This window comes from Chroicocephalus ridibundus, chromosome 32 (genome assembly GCF_963924245.1).
Source record: "Chroicocephalus ridibundus chromosome 32, bChrRid1.1, whole genome shotgun sequence".
Classification (NCBI taxonomy): Eukaryota; Metazoa; Chordata; class Aves; order Charadriiformes; family Laridae; genus Chroicocephalus; species Chroicocephalus ridibundus.
This window is the reverse complement of record NC_086315.1, coordinates 133,770-151,437: the sequence shown is the minus strand read 5'-3', so window position 1 is coordinate 151,437 and position 17,668 is coordinate 133,770. Positions and strand designations below refer to the sequence as shown.

Below are 17,668 nucleotides of genomic sequence, written 5' to 3'. Positions count from 1 at the left end.
GGCGACCCTAGAGCTCCCTATAGCCCCTACGCGGCCCCCTGCAGCCCACCCGCGGTAGCCCCGGGGTGTCTATACCTCGACGTCCCGACCTCTCCTCGGTCCCAGGGGGGCACCTATGGGTCCCCGCAGCTCCCTATAGCGCCCATAAGGTCCTCCCAAGGCCCTGTAGCCCTTCCCAGCCCCCTTACTGCCCTATACGCTACCAAACCCTTATAGGTAAGACCGCCCGCGCCTGTATCGCTACTTACAGCCCCATATAGCTCCTTGTAGCCCCACATCGTTGCCTAAAACACCGTTCCTGCCCCACATAGCCCCACATAGCCCCATACGGCAGGCACAGGACCCTGCTGGCCCCGTAGTCTCCCCCAGCCCCTATAGCTTCGTCGCCCCACATAACCCAGTAGACCCCATCAGCTCCCCATAGCCGTTCCCCACAGCCCCTATAGATCCATAGGGTCTTGTACAACCTCATAGAGCCCGTCCGTCCCCCATAGGGCTCCCTATAGGTCCGTACAGCCCCCCCCCCCCCCGAGCCCCACACAAGGTGTGTCATGTCCGTCCCCCCCCCACCCCTCTCCTATAGGTCCCCAAGGAGCCGGGGCCCAGGCGGGATGAAAACGGGGGTCGTCGTTTCTTTACAAATTTAATCGGGCGCCGAAGGTGGGGCCAAGGCACCATCGAGGGGGGGGGGGGGGAGTGGGTGGGGCTGGGGGTGGGGGGTCTCGGCTACCTGGGACCCACACGTTAGGGGTCGGGGAGGTCGTCGGCGAGGAGCATGGGGGAGCCGAGCTGGAGGTCCCGCTGGAGGCTCTCGAGGGCGGCGGGGCTGAGGCGATGGACCTCCAGCCAATCGGCCAACAGCGATGCCGAGAGCGGCGCCGAATCGCCTTGGCTGGGGGGGGACGGCGGGGGGGGAAGGGGTCGGGGGTCAGGGGGCGGGGGCGGGGACACACACACGTGTCCTCAGCCCCAGATGGTCGCGTCCCCTCCCGGCCGCCTGCGTCCCCCCACCTTTTCCTCCCCGCCCCCCCACCCTGAGGATGCTTGGGGACCACCAAGGAGAAGGACGCCGTGGGGAGAGGGGGCACCCGGGTCCCCGCCCCGAACGTCTGGGTCCCCACCCCACCCCATCTGGGTCATCGTGTCCCCCCCACCCCCCCCAGCCTTCTCACCTCTCCTTGGTGTCCCCCACCATGTCCAAGGATTGGCTGAGGAACTCCTCCAGGTCGAAGCCCACCCCATAGCCGGCCCCGCTCCCCTTGGGGGTCACCGAGAAGACGGGGGGCAGCAAGTCCTCCACCTGTGGGCACCATGATAACGATGACGGTCACCGTGGTGGCCAAACCCGGTCACCCACGGCCAGGATGGGACAGCCGGGACCCTCACCTGCGACTTGGAGAGCTGTTGGGTGACGGTGGCCACGTCGGGGTCCGCCGGGAGGGGGGCGGCGGGAGGTTCCGTCCAAACCTCGGGGCCCGGCCAAGTTTCGGGGGGAGCCCCGCAAGGCGGGGGACAAGGGGGAGGGGGGTCGGGGGGTCGGGGAGGGGGCGGGGGGCGAGGTGGGGCCCCGTCCCGCATCTTGGTCCAACGCTCCAGGAGGTGGCGGTCGTCGTCGGTGAGGACGAGGCCTCGGAGACCCTCGCCCCGGCCCCGGGGTTCGCGTCGTTCCCGTTCCCGCTGTTTCTTCTCCCGTTCTTTGGCCCGTTCCTGTCGCCGCCGGCGCTTCTCTTCCCGTTCCCGCTGCCGTTCCGCCGCCGTCACCGGTTTACGGCCCTCCGGCGCCTCTGGGGCCGCGCAGGGTGGCTCTGTGGGGTCATGGGAGACCAGGGATGGCGCCACCAACCCAACCCAACCCAACTCAACCAAACCCAACCCAACTCAACGCAACTCAACCAAACCCAACTCAACGCAACTCAACCCAACCCAACCAAACCCAACCCAACTCAACCCAACTCAACCAAACCCAACTCAACGCAACTCAACCAAACCCAACTCAACCAAACCCAACCCAACCCAACCCAACTCAACCCAACCAAACCCAACCAAACCACAACCCAACCCAACCCCTGGGAGCCAGGAGACCACGGATGGAGCCACCAACTCAACCCAACCCAACCAAACCCAACCCCAACCAACCCCTGGGAGCCAGGAGACCACGGATGGAGCCACCAACCCAACCAAACCCAACAACAACCCAACTCCAACCAACCCCTGGGAGCCAGGAGACCACGGATGGAGCCACCAACCCAACCAAACCCAACCAAACCCAACCAAACCCAACCCAACCACAACCCCTGGGAGCCAGGAGACCAGGGATGGAGCCACCAACCCAACCAAACCCAACCATAGCCCAACCATAGCCCAACCACAACCAAACCCAACCCAACTCCTGGGACACAGAATACCAAGAATGGAGCCACCAACTCAACCCAACCACAACCCAACCCAACCCCTGGGACCCAGGAGACCACTGATGGAGCCACCAACTCAACCAAACCCAACCAAACCCAACCCAACCACAACCCAACCCAACCCCTGGGAGCCAGGAGACCAGGGATGGAGCCACCAACCCAACCAAACCCAACCAAACCCAACCCAACCACAACCCAACCCAACCCCTGGGAGCCAGGAGACCAGGAATGGAGCCACCAACTCAACCCAACCCAACCAAACCCAACCCAACCCAACCCCAACCAACCCCTGGGAGCCAGGAGACCAAGGATGGAGCCACCAACTCAACCCAACCCAACCAAACTCAACCGCAACCCAACCGCAACCAACTCTTGGGAGCCAGGAGACCAGGGATGGAGCCACCAACCCAACTAAACCCAACCAAACCCAACCAAACTCAACCGCAACCCAACCACAACCAACTCTTGGGAGCCAGGAGACCAGGGATGGAGCCACCAACCCAACTAAACCCAACCAAACCCAACCAAACTCAACCGCAACCCAACCACAACCAACTCTTGGGAGCCAGGAGACCAGGGATGAAGCCACCAACCCAACTAAACCCAACCAAACCCAACCAAACTCAACCGCAACCCAACCACAACCAACTCTTGGGAGCCAGGAGACCAGGGATGGAGCCACCAACCCAACCCAACCCAACCCCAACCCCAACCAACCCCTGGGAGCCAGGAGACCAAGGATGGAGCCCCGACCCCATCCATCGCCCCTCAGGAGACCCGGGTGTCCGGGCGCCCCACACCTTTGCTCTTGTTCCTCATGGCCGACTTGAGCAGCGCGGCCTTGAGGGCGGCCTTGGTGTCGTCAGAGATGGCCCCGTCCCTCTTGGGCACGGCGGGGGCCCCCGGCTCCGCCTTCACCCGGGGAGAGTCCATTGGGCAGTCGGGGGCCGGGGCGGGGCCGGGGCTCGGCATGTCCACGTCGGCGCAGGGCCAGGCGGGGCCGACGCCGGCCACCGCGGCATTGGGCGCGGTGACGTTGGGCGCGGTGACATTGGCCATGGCGGCGTTGGCCACATTGACGTTGCTGTTGGTCATGGCGGTGCCCATGGTGGCCATGGCGGCGTTGGCCATGTTGATATCGACGTTGGCCAAGGCGACGCCGGCGTTGGCCGCGCCGACACCGGAGTTGCCCACGCCGACGTTGCCCATGTTGACGTCGACCACGGCCACGCCGGAGTTGGCCACGTTGACGTTGGCCACGTTGACGCCGGCGTCGGCCGCGGTGACGCCAGCGTTGGCCGCGTGGATGTCGCCCAGGGGCACGTTAACGTCAGCCATGGCGCCGTTGGCTGCGGTGCCGCCACCACCAGCCCCGTTGGCGCCGTTTTCGGCCCCGCCGGCCGGGGCGAAGGCGATTTGCCGCCGGATGCCGTCGCGGCGGGCGTGGAAGTCGGCGATCTCGGCCACGATGGCCGCCTTGATCTCCTCCTTGGTGAGCACCCGGCGGTCGAAGGCGAAGTCGAAGGCGGGGACGCAGTCGGGCTCGTCCTCGGGATCGTGGTATTTGGCTAAAAAGGGGTGACGCAAGGCCTCGGCCACCCCCACCCGTTCCCGGGGGTCGAAACGCAACATACGGCCCAAAAGCGCCAAAGCCGCCGGTTCGGCGTCGCCGAAAAGGCTCTCCCAAGGCACCGCCGGTCGAGGCGGCAAACTCTGCACGTAGGCCCGCACCCGTTCGGCGCCGATGGCCGCCATGACGGCGGCCGGCGGCGTCCCCAAGACGGCCATGATGAGCTGGAGCTGGTGGACGTAGTTCCTGCCGGGGAAGAGTTGCCGCCGGCCCAACATCTCGGCGAAGATGCAACCCACCGACCACATGTCGATGGCGCGGGTGTAACGGTGGAGGGAGAGGAGAAGCTCCGGCGCTCGGTACCAGCGGGTGGCCACGTATTCGGTGAGGAAAGCTTTGGCGTGTCGGGGGTCGGCGCCTAAACCTCGAGCCATGCCGAAATCGCCGATTTTGAGCTCGCAGTTCTCGTTGACCAAAAGGTTGCTGGGTTTGAGGTCGCGGTGGAGGACGTTGGCCGAGTGGATGTACTTGAGGCCCCGCAGGAGCTGGTAGAGGAAGTACCGGACGTGCTCCAGCGTCAGGGGTTGCGCCGAGTGGATGATCTGGTGGAGGTCGCTCTCCATCAGGTCCAACACCACGTAGCTGCCGGCGAGAAAAAGAAAGGGGGGGGTGGGGGGCGGGGCGGGGGTGGGACACATCCGGGAAGGGTTGGAGAGGGCCCTATGGGACCCACCACCCCCCGATGGACCCAGGTGGGCTCCATCCCACGCGTTCTCCTGCCTCCCAGAAGGGGACGGAGATGTTTCTATGGGGCCCACCACCAACCCATGGACCCAGATGACCAGGTGGGCTCCATCCCACGCGTTCTCCTGCCTCCCAGAAGGTGATGGAGATGTTTCTATGGGGCCCACCACCAACCCATGGACCCAGATGACCAGGTGGGCTCCATCCCACGTGTTCTCCTACCCCCCAGAAGGGGATGGAGATGTTTCTATGGGGCCCACCACCAACCCATGGACCCAAATGACCAGGTGGGCTCCATCCCACGTGTTCTCCTACTCCCCAGAAGGGGATGGAGATGTTTCTATGGGGCCCACCACCACCCCATGGACCCAGATGACCAGGTGGGCTCCATCCCACCTGTGCTCCTGCCCCCCAGGATCACCCAGAAGGGGATGGAGATGTTTCTATGGGGCCCACCACCCCCCGATGGACCCAGATGACCGGGTGGGCTCCATCCCACGTGTTCTCCTGCCCCCCAGAAGGGGATGGAGATGTTTCTGTGGGGCCCACCACCCCCCCACTGTCCTCAACTGGTTGGGTGGGCTTCATCCCATAAGTTCTCCTGCCCCCCAGAAGGGGATGGAGATGGCCCTATGGGGCCCACCACCACCCGAGGGACACAGATGACCGGGTGGGCTCCATCCCGCGTGTTCTCCTGCCCCCCAGAAGGGGATGGAGATGTTTCTGTGGGGCCCACCACCCCCCCAGTGTCCTCAACTGGTTGGGTGGGCTTCATCCCATGAGTTCTCCTGCCCCCCAGAAGGGGACGGAGATGGCCCTATGGGGCCCACCACCACTCGATGGACCCAGATGACCAGGTGGGCTCCATCCCACATGTTCTCCTGCCCCCCAGGATCACCCAAGAGGGGATGGAGATGTTTCTATGGGGCCCACCACCACCCGAGGGACCCAGGCAGCCGGGGGGACCCCGGGGCGGGGCGGGGATGGGACCCCCAGGCGCCCGTGGGGCACGCACACGGAGCGGAACTCGCCGTAGGGGACGGTGGGTTTGAGGATGTCCTTGATGCCGATGATGTTGTCGTGCTTGAAGTGCTTGAGGATCTTCAGCTCCCGCAGCGTCCGCTTGGCGTTGGTCACCACGTCGAAGGCGTTGGGGATCTTCTTGATGGCCACCTGCTGGCCTGCCGTTGGGGGGCGCGGGGGTCCTCAAAGGGACCCAGGCACCCGGGACCCCCCACCCAAGGGGACCCGGGTGTCCAGGGGACCCCAAATCTCCCACCCAAGGGGACCCAGGCACCCGGGACCCCCCACCCAAGGGACGCAGATGGCCAGGACCCCCACCCAAGGGGACCCGGGTGTCCATGGGACCCCAAATCTCCCACCCAAGGGGACACAGATGTCCGGGACCCCCCACCCGAGGAGACCCAGGTGTCCATGGGACCCCCGAGTCTCCCACCCAAGGGGACCCAGGCACCCAGGACCCCCCACCTAAGGGACCCAGATGGCCAGGACCCCCACCCAAGGGGACCCGGGTGTCCATGGGACCCCAAATCTCCCACCCAAGGGGACCCAGGCACCCGGGACCCCCCACCCAAGGGACCCAGGTGTTCAGGGGACCCCCACCCAAAGGGACCCAGGTGTCCATGGGACCCCAAATCTCCCACCCAAGGGGACCCAGGCACCCGGGACCCCCCACCCAAAGGGACACAGATGTCCGGGACCCCCCACCCGAGGAGACCCAGGTGTCCAGGGGACCCCCGAGTCTCCCACCCAAGGGGACCCAGACACCTGGGACCCCCCACCCAAGGGACCCAGGTGGTTGGGACCCCCACCCAAGGGACCCAGATGGCCAGGACCCCCACCCAAGGGGACCCGGGTGTCCAAGGGACCCCCGAATCTCCCACCCAAGGGGACCCAGGTGTCCAGGGGACCCCCGAGTCTCCCACCCAAGGGGACCCAGGCACCCAGGACCCCCCACCCAAAGGGACCCAGCTGTTCAGGGGACCCCAAATCTCCCACCCAAGGGGACCCAGGCACCCGGGACCCCCCACCCAAGGGACCCAGGTGTTCAGGGGACCCCCACCCAAAGGGACCCAAGTGTCCAGGGGACCCCCGAGTCTCCCACCCAAGGGATCCAGGTGTCTGGGGGACCCTGAATCTCCCACCCAAGGGGACCCAGGCACCCGGGACCCCCCACCTAAGGGACCCAGATGGCCGGGACACCCACCCAAGGGGACCCAGGTGTCCATGGGACCCCCGAATCTCCCACCCAAGGGGACCCAGACACCTGGGACCCCCCACCCAAGGGACCCAGGTGGTTGGGACCCCCACCCAAGGGGACCCAGATGTCCAGGACCCCCCACCCGAGGGGACCCAGGTGTCTGGGGGACCCCCGAGTCTCCCACCCAAGGGGACCCAGGCACCCAGGACCCCCCACCCAAGGGACCCAGATGGCCAGGACCCTCACCCAAGGGGACCCGGGTGTCCAAGGGACCCCCGAATCTCCCACCCAAGGGGACCCAGGCACCCAGGACCCCCCACCCAAAGGGACCCAGCTGTTCAGGGGACCCCAAATCTCCCACCCAAGGGGACCCAGGCACCCAGGTCCCCCCACCTAAGGGACCCAGATGGCCAGGACCCCCACCCAAGGGGACCCGGGTGTCCAAGGGACCCCCGAATCTCCCACCCAAGGGGACCCAGGTGTCCAGGGGACCCTCGAGTCTCCCACCCAAGGGGACCCAGGCACCCGGGACCCCCCACCCAAGGGACCCAGGTGTTCAGGGGACCCCCACCCAAAGGGACCCAGGTGTCCATGGGACCCCCGAGTCTCCCACCCAAAGGATCCAGGTGTCTGGGGGACCCCGAATCTCCCACCCAAGGGGACCCAGGCACCCGGGACCCCCCACCCAAAGGGACCCAGTTGTTCAGGGGACCCCGAATCTCCCACCCAAGGGGACCCCGGCTCCCCCCCCCCAGCCCAGGGGACCCCTCTGTGGGGCGCCGGGGGTCTGACCGGTGTCGCGGCGGCGGGCGGAGCTGACGACTCCGTAGGCGCCGGTGCCGATGGTCTCGATGACCTCGTACTCGTCCCCCACCTCGAAGGTGACGTCCAGCGCCCGAGCCTTCAGCAGGGCCAGGGGACCCCCCCCGGCCCCCGAACCCCGCCCCGGGGGGGGGCGGCGCCCCACGGCCTCCGCCTCCGCCTCCGCCATGGCACCTGCGGAGGGACACGGGCCTGGGGAGACCGGCCTCCGGGACCCACACGTCCCGGCGACCCACACGTCCCAGGGGATCCACACATCACGGCGACCCACACGTCCCCCGGACGCAGACGTCCCAGGGGACCCACATATCCCAGGGGACCCACACATCCTGGTGACCCACACGTCCCGGCGACCCACACGTCCCAGGGGACCCACACATCACGGCGACCCACACGTCCCCCGGACCCAGACGTCCCAGGGGACCCACATATCCAAGGGGACCCACAGTCCTGGGGACCCACACGTTCTGGGGACCCACACGTCCCAGGGGACCCACATATCCTGGTGACCCACACGTCCTGGGGACCCACACGTTCCGGGGACCCACACGTCCCAGGGGACCCACACGTCCTGGGGACCCACACGTCCCCCGGACCCACATATCCCAGGGGACCCACAGTCCTGGGGACCCACACGTTCCGGGGACCCACACGTCCCAGGGGACCCACACGTCACGGCGACCCACACGTCCCAGGGGACCCACATATCCAAGGGGACCCACACGTCCCAGGGGACCCACACGTCCTGGGGACCCACATGTCCCAGGGGATCCACACATCGCGGCAACCCACACATCCCGGCGACCCACACATCCCAGGGACCCACACATCCCAGGGGACCCACACATGCCAGGGACCCAGGCATCCCAGGGACCCACATGTCCCGGTGACCCACACATTCCTTCGACCCACATATCCCAGGGGACCCAGGCATCCGGGACCCACACGTCCCAGGGACCCACACGTTCCGGGGACCCACATATCCCAGGGGACGCACACATCCCAGGGACCCACACGTTCCGGCGACCCACATATCCCAGGGGACCCGGGCATCCGGGACCCACATGTCCCGGTGACCCACACGTTCCAGGGACCCACATATCCCAGGGGACCCAGGCATCCGGGACCCACATGTCCCGGGGACCCACATGTCCCAGGGGATCCACACATCGCGGCAACCCACACATCCCGGCGACCCACACGTCCCGGGGACCCACACGTCCCGGGGACCCAGGCATCCGGGACCCACACATCCCAGGGGACCCACAGATTGGGGGACCCACAGATCCCCAGGGACCCACAGATCCTGGGGACACACACGTCCCAGGGACCCCAGTCTCTGGGACCCACACATCCCGGGGACCCACACGTCCCAGTGACCCACACGTCCCAGGGGACCCACACATCACGGCGACCCACACGTCCCGGGGACCCCAGTCTCTGGGACCCACATGTCCCAGGGACCCACACATCCTGGGGGACCCAGGTGTCCAAGACCCACACATGCCAGTGACCCAGACATCCCAGGGACCCACATGTCCCGGGGGACCCAGGCATCCAGGACCCACACATCCCAGGGACCCACACATCCCAGGGGACCCAGGTGTCCGGGACCCACATGCCCCATGGACCCACAGATCCCGGGGACCCACGTATCCCATGGACCCAGGCATCCAGGACCCACACGCCCCATGGACCCACATATCCCGGGGGACCCAGGCGTCCGTGCCCCACACATCCCAGGGACCCACATATCCCGGGGGACCCCCACGTCTCAGGGACCCACATATCCCGGGGACCGAGGCGTCCGTGCCCTACATATCCCAGGGGGACCCAGGAATCCGGGCGCCCCCCAACCTCCACCCCACGGCGGCCCAGGCCCGTCGGGACGATGGCGATGGGGCGGTTGCCATGGCGATGGGGCGGTTGCCATGGCGACGCCCCCCGCCTCCTCCCCCCCCCTTCCCGGGGGCCCCCACTCACCTTCCCCCCCCCCCTCCCCGCCGCCGCCGCCGCCGCCTCTCGCTCTGCTCCCCGCCGGGACCCGGATGTGGCACCGCCCGGCCCCGCCCCTTCCCCGCCGACGACCAATCAGCGCCACCGCCCTCCAAAACCACGCCTCCCTTTCTCCCGCCGGCCAATCCCCGCGCGCGCGATGAGGGGGGCGGGGCTTAGCGGAGGGGCCACGCCCCCACCCCTTTCTCCCCCCCACCCCCCGTTTGTTGCTATGGGGAGGGCGTGGCGGCGCGGAAAGGAAGTGACGTCGGGGTGGGCGTGGACAGCAAGAAGCCACGCCCCCCTTCTTCGCATCAGCCGGTTGTGGGGAGCCGGGACCCACATCTATAGGGGACCCGGGAGCCGGGACCCACATCTATAGGGGGCCCAGGCGTCCGGGACCCACAGCGACCCCCACCCCGTGGCGATGCAGGCCAGCCCCGGCCCCACAGGTAAGTCCCGGCTGCCCGAGTCCCCTATAGATGTGGGTCCCGGATGCCTGAGCGCCCTATAGATGTGGGTCCCGGGCACCGGGGTCCCCTATAGATGTGGGTCCCGGACGCCGGGGCCCCCTGACATGTCCGTTTGCCCCCCCCCCACCTTCAGGCTGCCCCACGGAGGCCCCGGCCGGAGCCGCTGAGGAGACGCCCCCCGAGGAGCCGGCGGCAGGTGAGAGCCGGGGGGACCCCGACGGCCGGGACCCACATCTATAGGGGACCCCGGTGCCCGGGACCCACATCTATAGGCGACACCGGGGTCTGGGACCCACATCTATAAGGGACTCAGGGGTTCGGGACCCACATCCATAGGGGACCCAGGCATCCAGGACCCACATCTATAGGGGACCCAGGCGTTCGGGGAGGACCCAGGCGTCTGGGACCCACATCCATAGGGTCCCAGGGGTTTGCGACCCACATCTATAGGGGATGCAGGGGTTTGGGACCCACATCTATAGGGGACCCACATCTATAGGGGACCCAGGCGTCCGGGACCCACATCTATAGGGGACCCACATCCATAGGGGACCCAGGGGTTCAGGACCCACTTCTGTAGGGGACCCTCATCTATAGGGGACCAAGGTCTCCGGGACCCACATCTATAGGGGACCCACATCCATAGGGGACTCAAGGGTTCAGGACCCACGTCCGTAGGGGACCCACATCTATAGGGGACGCAGGGGTTTGGGACCCACATCTATAGGGGACCCACATCCATAGGGGACTCAGGGGTTCAGGACCCACGTCCGTAGGGGACCCACATCTATAGGGGACGCAGGGGTTTGGGACCCACATCTATAGGGGACCAAGGTGTCCGGGACCCACATCTGTAGGGGACCCAGGCATTCGGGGCGGACCCAGGTGTCCGGGACCCACATCTATAGGGGACCCACATCCATATGGGTCCCAGGGGTTCGGGACCCACATCTATAGGGGACCCACATCCATAGGGGACCCAGGGGTTCAGGACCCACATCTATAGGGGATGCAGGGGTTTGGGACCCACATCTATAGGGGACCCACATCCATAGGGGACTCGGGGCTTCAGGACCCACGTCCGTAGGGGACCCACATCTATAGGGGACCAAGGTGTCCGGGACCCACATCTGTAGGGGACCCACATCCATAGGGGACCCAGGGGTTCAGGACCCACATCTGTAGGGGACCCTCATCTATAGGGGACCAAGGTCTCCGGACCCACATCTATAGGGGTCCCACATCCATAGGGGTCCCAGGGGTTCAGGACCCACGTCTGTAGGGGACCCACATCTATAGGGGACGCAGGCGTTTGGGACCCACATCTATAGGGGACCCACATCCATAGGGGTCCCAGGGGTTCGGGACCCACACCTATAGGGGACCCACATCTATAGGGGACCCACATCCATAGGGGACTCAGGGCTTCAGGACCCACGTCCGTAGGGGACCCACATCTATAGGGGACCCAGGCGTCCGGGACCCACATCTATAGGGGACCCACATCCATAGGGGACCCAGGGGTTCAGGACCCACATCTGTAGGGGACCCTCATCTATAGGGGACCAAGGTCTCCGGACCCACATCTATAGGGGACCCAGGCATTCGGGGAGGACCCAGACGTCCGGGACCCACATCTATAGGGGACCCACATCCATAGGGGTCCCAGGGGTTCAGGACCCACGTCTGTAGGGGACCCACATCTATAGGGGACGCAGGCGTTTGGGACCCACATCTATAGGGGACCCACATCCATAGGGGTCCCAGGGGTTCGGGACCCACACCTATAGGGGACCCACATCCATAGGGGACCCAGGGGTTCAGGACCCACATCTATAGGGGACGCAGGCGTCCGGGACCCACATCTATAGGGGACCCACATCCATAGGGGACTCAGGGGTTCAGGACCCACAGCTATAGGGGACCAAGGTGTCCAGGACCCACATCTATAGGGGACCCAGGCGTTTGGGGAGGACCCAGGCGTCTGGGACCCACATCTATAGGGGACCCACATCCATAGGGGTCCCAGGGGTTCGGGACCCACACCTATAGGGGACCAAGGTCTCCGGGACCCACATCTATAGGGGACCCAGGCGTTCGGGGAGGACCCAGGTGTCCGGGACCCACATCTATAGGGGACCCACATCCATAGGGGTCCCAGGGGTTCAGGACCCACACCTATAGGGGACCCACATCTATAGGGGACGCAGGGGTTCGGGACCCACATCTATAGGGGACCCACATCCATAGGGGTCCCAGGGGTTCGGGACCCACACCTATAGGGGACCCACATCTATAGGGGACGCAGGGGTTCAGGACCCACATCTATAGGGGACGCAGGCGTCCGGGACCCACATCTATAGGGGACCCACATCCATAGGGGACGCAGGGGTTTGGGACCCACATCTATAGGGGACCAAGTTGTCTGGGACCCACATCTGTAGGGGACCCAGGCATTCGGGGCGGACCCAGGCGTCCGGGACCCACATCTATAGGGGACCCACATCCATAGGAGACCCAGGGGTTCAGGACCCACACCTATAGGGGACCCACATCTATAGGGGACGCAGGGGTTCGGGACCCACATCTATAGGGGACCCACATCCATAGGGGACCCAGGGGTTCAGGACCCACATCTGTAGGGGACCCTCATCTATAGGGGACCAAGGTCTCCGGAACCCACATCTATAGGGGACCCAGGCGTTTGGGGAGGACCCAGGTGTCTGGGATCCGCATCTAGAGGGGACTCAGGGGTTCAGGACCCACATCCATAGGGGTCCCAGGGGTTCGGGACCCACACCTATAGGGGACCCACATCCATAGGGGACCCAGGGGTTCAGGACCCACATCTATAGGGGACGCAGGCGTCCGGGACCCACATCTATAGGGGACCCACATCCATAGGGGACTCAGGGGTTCAGGACCCACAGCTATAGGGGACCAAGGTGTCCAGGACCCACATCTATAGGGGACCCAGGCGTTTGGGGAGGACCCAGGCGTCTGGGACCCACATCTATAGGGGACCCACATCCATAGGGGTCCCAGGGGTTCGGGACCCACACCTATAGGGGACCAAGGTCTCCGGGACCCACATCTATAGGGGACCCAGGCGTTCGGGGAGGACCCAGGTGTCCGGGACCCACATCTATAGGGGACCCACATCCATAGGGGTCCCAGGGGTTCAGGACCCACACCTATAGGGGACCCACATCTATAGGGGACGCAGGGGTTCGGGACCCACATCTATAGGGGACCCACATCCATAGGGGTCCCAGGGGTTCGGGACCCACACCTATAGGGGACCCACATCTATAGGGGACGCAGGGGTTCAGGACCCACATCTATAGGGGACGCAGGCGTCCGGGACCCACATCTATAGGGGACCCACATCCATAGGGGACGCAGGGGTTTGGGACCCACATCTATAGGGGACCAAGTTGTCTGGGACCCACATCTGTAGGGGACCCAGGCATTCGGGGCGGACCCAGGCGTCCGGGACCCACATCTATAGGGGACCCACATCCATAGGAGACCCAGGGGTTCAGGACCCACACCTATAGGGGACCCACATCTATAGGGGACGCAGGGGTTCGGGACCCACATCTATAGGGGACCCACATCCATAGGGGACCCAGGGGTTCAGGACCCACATCTGTAGGGGACCCTCATCTATAGGGGACCAAGGTCTCCGGAACCCACATCTATAGGGGACCCAGGCGTTTGGGGAGGACCCAGGTGTCTGGGATCCGCATCTAGAGGGGACTCAGGGGTTCAGGACCCACATCCATAGGGGTCCCAGGGGTTCGGGACCCACATCCGTAGGGGACTCAGGCGTCGGGGGCCCCATCGCCCCCTTCCTGACGCGCCCCCTTCCCCGCAGCGCCCCCGGCCGCCCCCCGCCCCTACATCTGCAGCGACTGCGGCAAATCCTTCGGCCAATGGTCCAAGCTGGAGCGGCACCGGCGCGTCCACACGGGCGAACGCCCCAACGCCTGCGGCCACTGCGGCAAAGCCTTCGCCCAACGCTCCCACCTGGCCCAGCACCTCCGCACCCACACCGGCGAGCGCCCCTACGCCTGCCCCGACTGCGGCAAAACCTTCGGCTGGAGCTCCAACCTGGCCCAGCACCGCCGCGTCCACACCGGCGAACGCCCCTACGCCTGCCCCGACTGCGGCAAGACCTTCAGCCAAAGCACCAACCTCCTCAAACACCGGCGGGCCCACGCCGGCGAGCGGCCTTACGCCTGCGGCCAGTGCCGCAAAGCTTTCTACCGCAGCTCCGACCTCCTCCAACACCAAGCTAGCCACACCGGCGAGCGGCCCCACCGCTGCGGCCAGTGCGGCAAGAGTTTCGCCCAACGGGCCAACCTCCTCAAGCACGGCAAGACCCACGGCGGCGAGAAACCCTTCCGCTGCGGCGAGTGCGGCAAGGGCTTCGTCCAGAGCTCCGAGCTCATCCAGCACCAGCGCAGCCACAGCGGCGAGAAACCCTTCGCCTGCGGCGAGTGCGGCAAACGTTTCGGCCACGGGGCCACCTTGGCCAAACACCGGCGCTTGCACCTGGGCTTGCAGCCCCACCGTTGCGGCGAGTGCGGGAGGGCTTTCGGGCTCCGCTCGGCGCTGGCCCGCCACCAACGGGCCCACGGGGAGGAGCGGCCCTTCGCCTGCGGCGAGTGCGGCCAAGCCTTCGCCCTCCGCTCCAACCTGGCCCTCCACCGCCGCACCCACGCCGGCGAGCGGCCCTACCGCTGCGGCGAGTGCGGCAAGAGCTTCGGCATGAGCTCCACCTTGGTGCGGCACCAACGCATCCACACTGGCGAGAAACCTTACGGCTGCGGGGAATGCGGCCGGGCTTTCGTCCGCAGCGCCCACCTGGAGCAGCACCGGCGGACGCACACCGGGGAGAGGCCCTACGGCTGCAGCCGCTGCGGCCGCCGCTTCAGCCAGAGCTCCAACCTCATCACCCACGAGAGGGTCCACCTGGAGGAGGCCCAAGGGGCGGCGCTGGCCGGGGAGGGTGCGGGGGCGGTGGTGGGTCCACCGGGTTTGGAGGGTCAGCCAGGCTTGGAGGGTCAACCGGGCTTGAAGGCGTTGGAGGGTCAACCAGGCTTGAAGGCGTTGGAGGGTCAACCAGGCTTGAAGGCGTTGGAGGGTCAACCAGGCTTGGAGGGTCAACTGGGCCTGGTGATGTTGGAGGCTCAACCAGGCTTGAAGATGTCAGAGGCTCAACCAGGCTTGAAGACGTCAGAGGCTCAACCAGGCTTGGAGGGTCAACAGGGCTTGAAGGCGTTGGAGGGTCAACCAGGCTTGAAGGTGTTGGAGGGTCAACCAGGCTTGGAGGGTCAACTGGGCCTGGAGATGTTGGAGGGTCAACCAGGCTTGAAGGGTCAACCAGGCTTGAAGGCACTGGAGGGTCAACAGGGCTTAGAAGGTCAACCAGGCTTGAAGGCGTTGGAGGGTCAACCAGGCTTGGAGGGTCAACTGGACTTGGAGATGTCGGAGGGTCAACCGGGCTTGAAGGGTCAACCAAGGTTGAAGATGTTGGAGGCTCAACCAGGCTTGAAGGTGATGGGGGGTCAGCCAGGCTTTGAGGTTCAACAGGGCTTGGAGACGTCGGAGGGTCAACCAAGCTTGAAGGCATCGGAGGGGCACCCAAAGCCCAAGAGACTTGGGGGGCACCAAGGGTTGGAGAACGTGGAGGAGAACCCCAAGACCAGCAGCTCCAAGGGGCACCCACGTCTGCTGGGGCACCCCAAGGTGGAGAACCCCATGGAGAAGAACCCCAAGGTGGACAACCCCGTGGCGGACCTCCCCATGGTGGGGCACCTCAAGGTGGAGCACCCCATGGAGAGGAACCCCAAGGTGGAGCACCCCACGGAGGACCTCCCCATGGTGGGGCACCTCAAGGTGGAGCACCCCACGGAGGACCTCCCCATGGTGGGGCACCCCCGAGGGGCGGAGCCTCTCCCCGGGACCCAGGCGCCCTGAGGGGGGTGGGGTGGGGATGGACAACTCCATGACGCCATTGGCTGAGGGGTGGGTGGGGCTGGGGGGGTGGGGATTGACACGGGATTGGATGACGAGGGACCCTAGCAGGGGATTGGCTGAGGGGAGGGGGCGGGGCTAACATGGGATTGACTATGAATGATGGGGTGGGGCGGGGCTGTCACAGGATTGGTCGATAGCAAGGGCCGGGGGGGGGGGGAATACTGACAGAGGATTGGCCTGGATCTTGAGCAACCATTGGCCGGGCAGGAGGGCGGGGTGTGGATGGCACCACGCGATTGGCTGAGCCGTGGGACTGCTCTGCTGCCATTGGCTGGGAGCCAGAGGGGGTGGGACACAAATAAAGGTGGTGAAACCCCCAAATTGGTGAGTGGTCGCGGCCCGGACGCCTGGGTCCATGTTGGGGGCGGGGTCAGGGAGAGATGGAGGCGGAAACTTGGCCTTTTATTACCCATTTACACCCGAAGGGGGTGAGGAAAGGGGCAGGGCCACAAGAGGAACCACCCCCCCCGAGGAAGCCCCACCCTTCTTTTGGCACGGGAGAGGCATGGCGGCATCTCCGGATGCTTTGGATGCATCCCTCGTGGTGGTGGTGGCATCTCCAGACGCTTTGGACGCAGCTCTTGTAGTGGTGGCACCTCTGGACCGGGTGCTGGTGGCATCTCCGGACTGGGTGGTGGCACCTCGAGATGCTTTGGACGTGTCCACCGTGGTTGCAGCATCTCCATATACTTTGGATGCGTCCCTCGATGCTGGTGGTGGCATCTCCACATGCTTTGGATACAGCCCTTGTGGTGGTGGAGCCTCTGGACCGGGCGGTTGCACCTTGAGATGGTTTGGACGTGGCCACCGTGGTGGTGGCATCTCCGGACGTGGTGGTGGTGGCATCTCCAGATGCTTTGGATGCATCCATTGTGGTGGCAGTGGCTCCAGACGTGGTGGAGGTGGCACCTCTGGACCTGGTGGTGGTGGCACCTCCGGACATGGCAGTGGCACCTCTGGAGGTGGTGGGTGCAGCCGTCATGGCAGTGGCATCTCTGGACCTGGTGGTGGCACCTCCGGAGGTGGTGGTCACATCCATGGCGCTGGTGGCACCTCTGGACCTGGGGCCACCACCTCCAGGGGCGGTGGGCGGGGCCGGGGTGGGGCCGGTGGTGGTGCAGGGGGGACACTTGTGGCGGCTCCCCAAGGTGGTGGAGGCGGGCAGGGCAAGGCCGTCCCCGGGGGTGGCATCACCGAGGTCCCCACGGGAGGCGTCCTGGAGGTCCTGGTGGGTGCCACCTTGGAGGTCCCCAAGGGAGTCACCTGGGACGTCCCTGGGGGTGTCAATGCCCATGTCCTCGGGGGCATCACCAAGGGTGTCGTCTTGGAGGTCCCCATGGCCAGGGGTGTCACGTTGGAGGTCCCCGTGAGTCCCATCACGGCC

At 65.8% G+C, this 17,668-nt stretch overlaps 2 protein-coding genes across 4 annotated transcripts; one reads left to right on the top strand and one right to left on the bottom strand.

Moving 5' to 3' along the window:
* Positions 1–636: 636 nt before the first annotated feature.
* On the bottom strand, positions 637–8,311 carry MAPK7 (mitogen-activated protein kinase 7). Its single transcript, XM_063319238.1, has 6 exons — positions 7,739–8,311; positions 5,741–5,906; positions 3,212–4,623; positions 1,387–1,805; positions 1,173–1,300; positions 637–892 (listed from the first exon to the last, which is right to left on the bottom strand). The coding sequence occupies exons 1-6, from the start codon at positions 8,094–8,096 to the stop codon at positions 745–747; spliced, it is 2,631 nt and encodes an 876-aa protein (XP_063175308.1). The 5' UTR covers positions 8,097–8,311; the 3' UTR covers positions 637–744.
* Positions 8,312–10,019: 1,708 nt separating this feature from the next.
* LOC134508131 (zinc finger protein 835-like) lies at positions 10,020–16,224 on the top strand. Of its 3 annotated transcripts, XM_063319240.1 has the most exons (4): positions 10,020–10,215; positions 10,370–10,432; positions 14,117–16,068; positions 16,099–16,224. In XM_063319240.1, the coding sequence occupies exons 1-4, from the start codon at positions 10,191–10,193 to the stop codon at positions 16,222–16,224; spliced, it is 2,166 nt and encodes a 721-aa protein (XP_063175310.1). In that variant the 5' UTR covers positions 10,020–10,190. The 3 variants fall into 3 exon arrangements, with proteins under 3 accessions (XP_063175310.1, XP_063175309.1, XP_063175311.1); XM_063319239.1 differs by having other exon boundaries at positions 14,117–16,224; XM_063319241.1 differs by lacking the exon at positions 10,370–10,432 and having other exon boundaries at positions 14,117–16,224.
* The last annotated feature ends 1,444 nt before the right edge of the window (positions 16,225–17,668 follow it).

What these genes read in the sequence shown, in the direction of transcription:
- LOC134508131 (XM_063319239.1), top strand. Translation starts at nt 10,191, where the DNA reads ATGCAGGCCAGCCCCGGCCCCACAG. An exon ending in GGCCAGCCCCGGCCCCACAG is followed by an intron (nt 10,216 to 10,369) that starts GTAAGTCCCGGC and finishes CCCCACCTTCAG; the next exon opens with GCTGCCCCACGGAGGCCCCG. An exon ending in CCCCGAGGAGCCGGCGGCAG is followed by an intron (nt 10,433 to 14,116) that starts GTGAGAGCCGGG and finishes CCTTCCCCGCAG; the next exon opens with CGCCCCCGGCCGCCCCCCGC.
- MAPK7 (XM_063319238.1), bottom strand. Translation starts at nt 8,096, where the DNA reads ATGTGTGGGTCCCCTGGGATATGTGGGTCCCCTGGGACGTCTGCGTCC. An exon ending in TACGGCGAGTTCCGCTCCGT is followed by an intron (nt 4,624 to 5,740) that starts GTGCGTGCCCCA and finishes TCTCGCCGGCAG; the next exon opens with CTACGTGGTGTTGGACCTGA. An exon ending in AACAGCTCTCCAAGTCGCAG is followed by an intron (nt 1,301 to 1,386) that starts GTGAGGGTCCCG and finishes TGGTGCCCACAG; the next exon opens with GTGGAGGACTTGCTGCCCCC.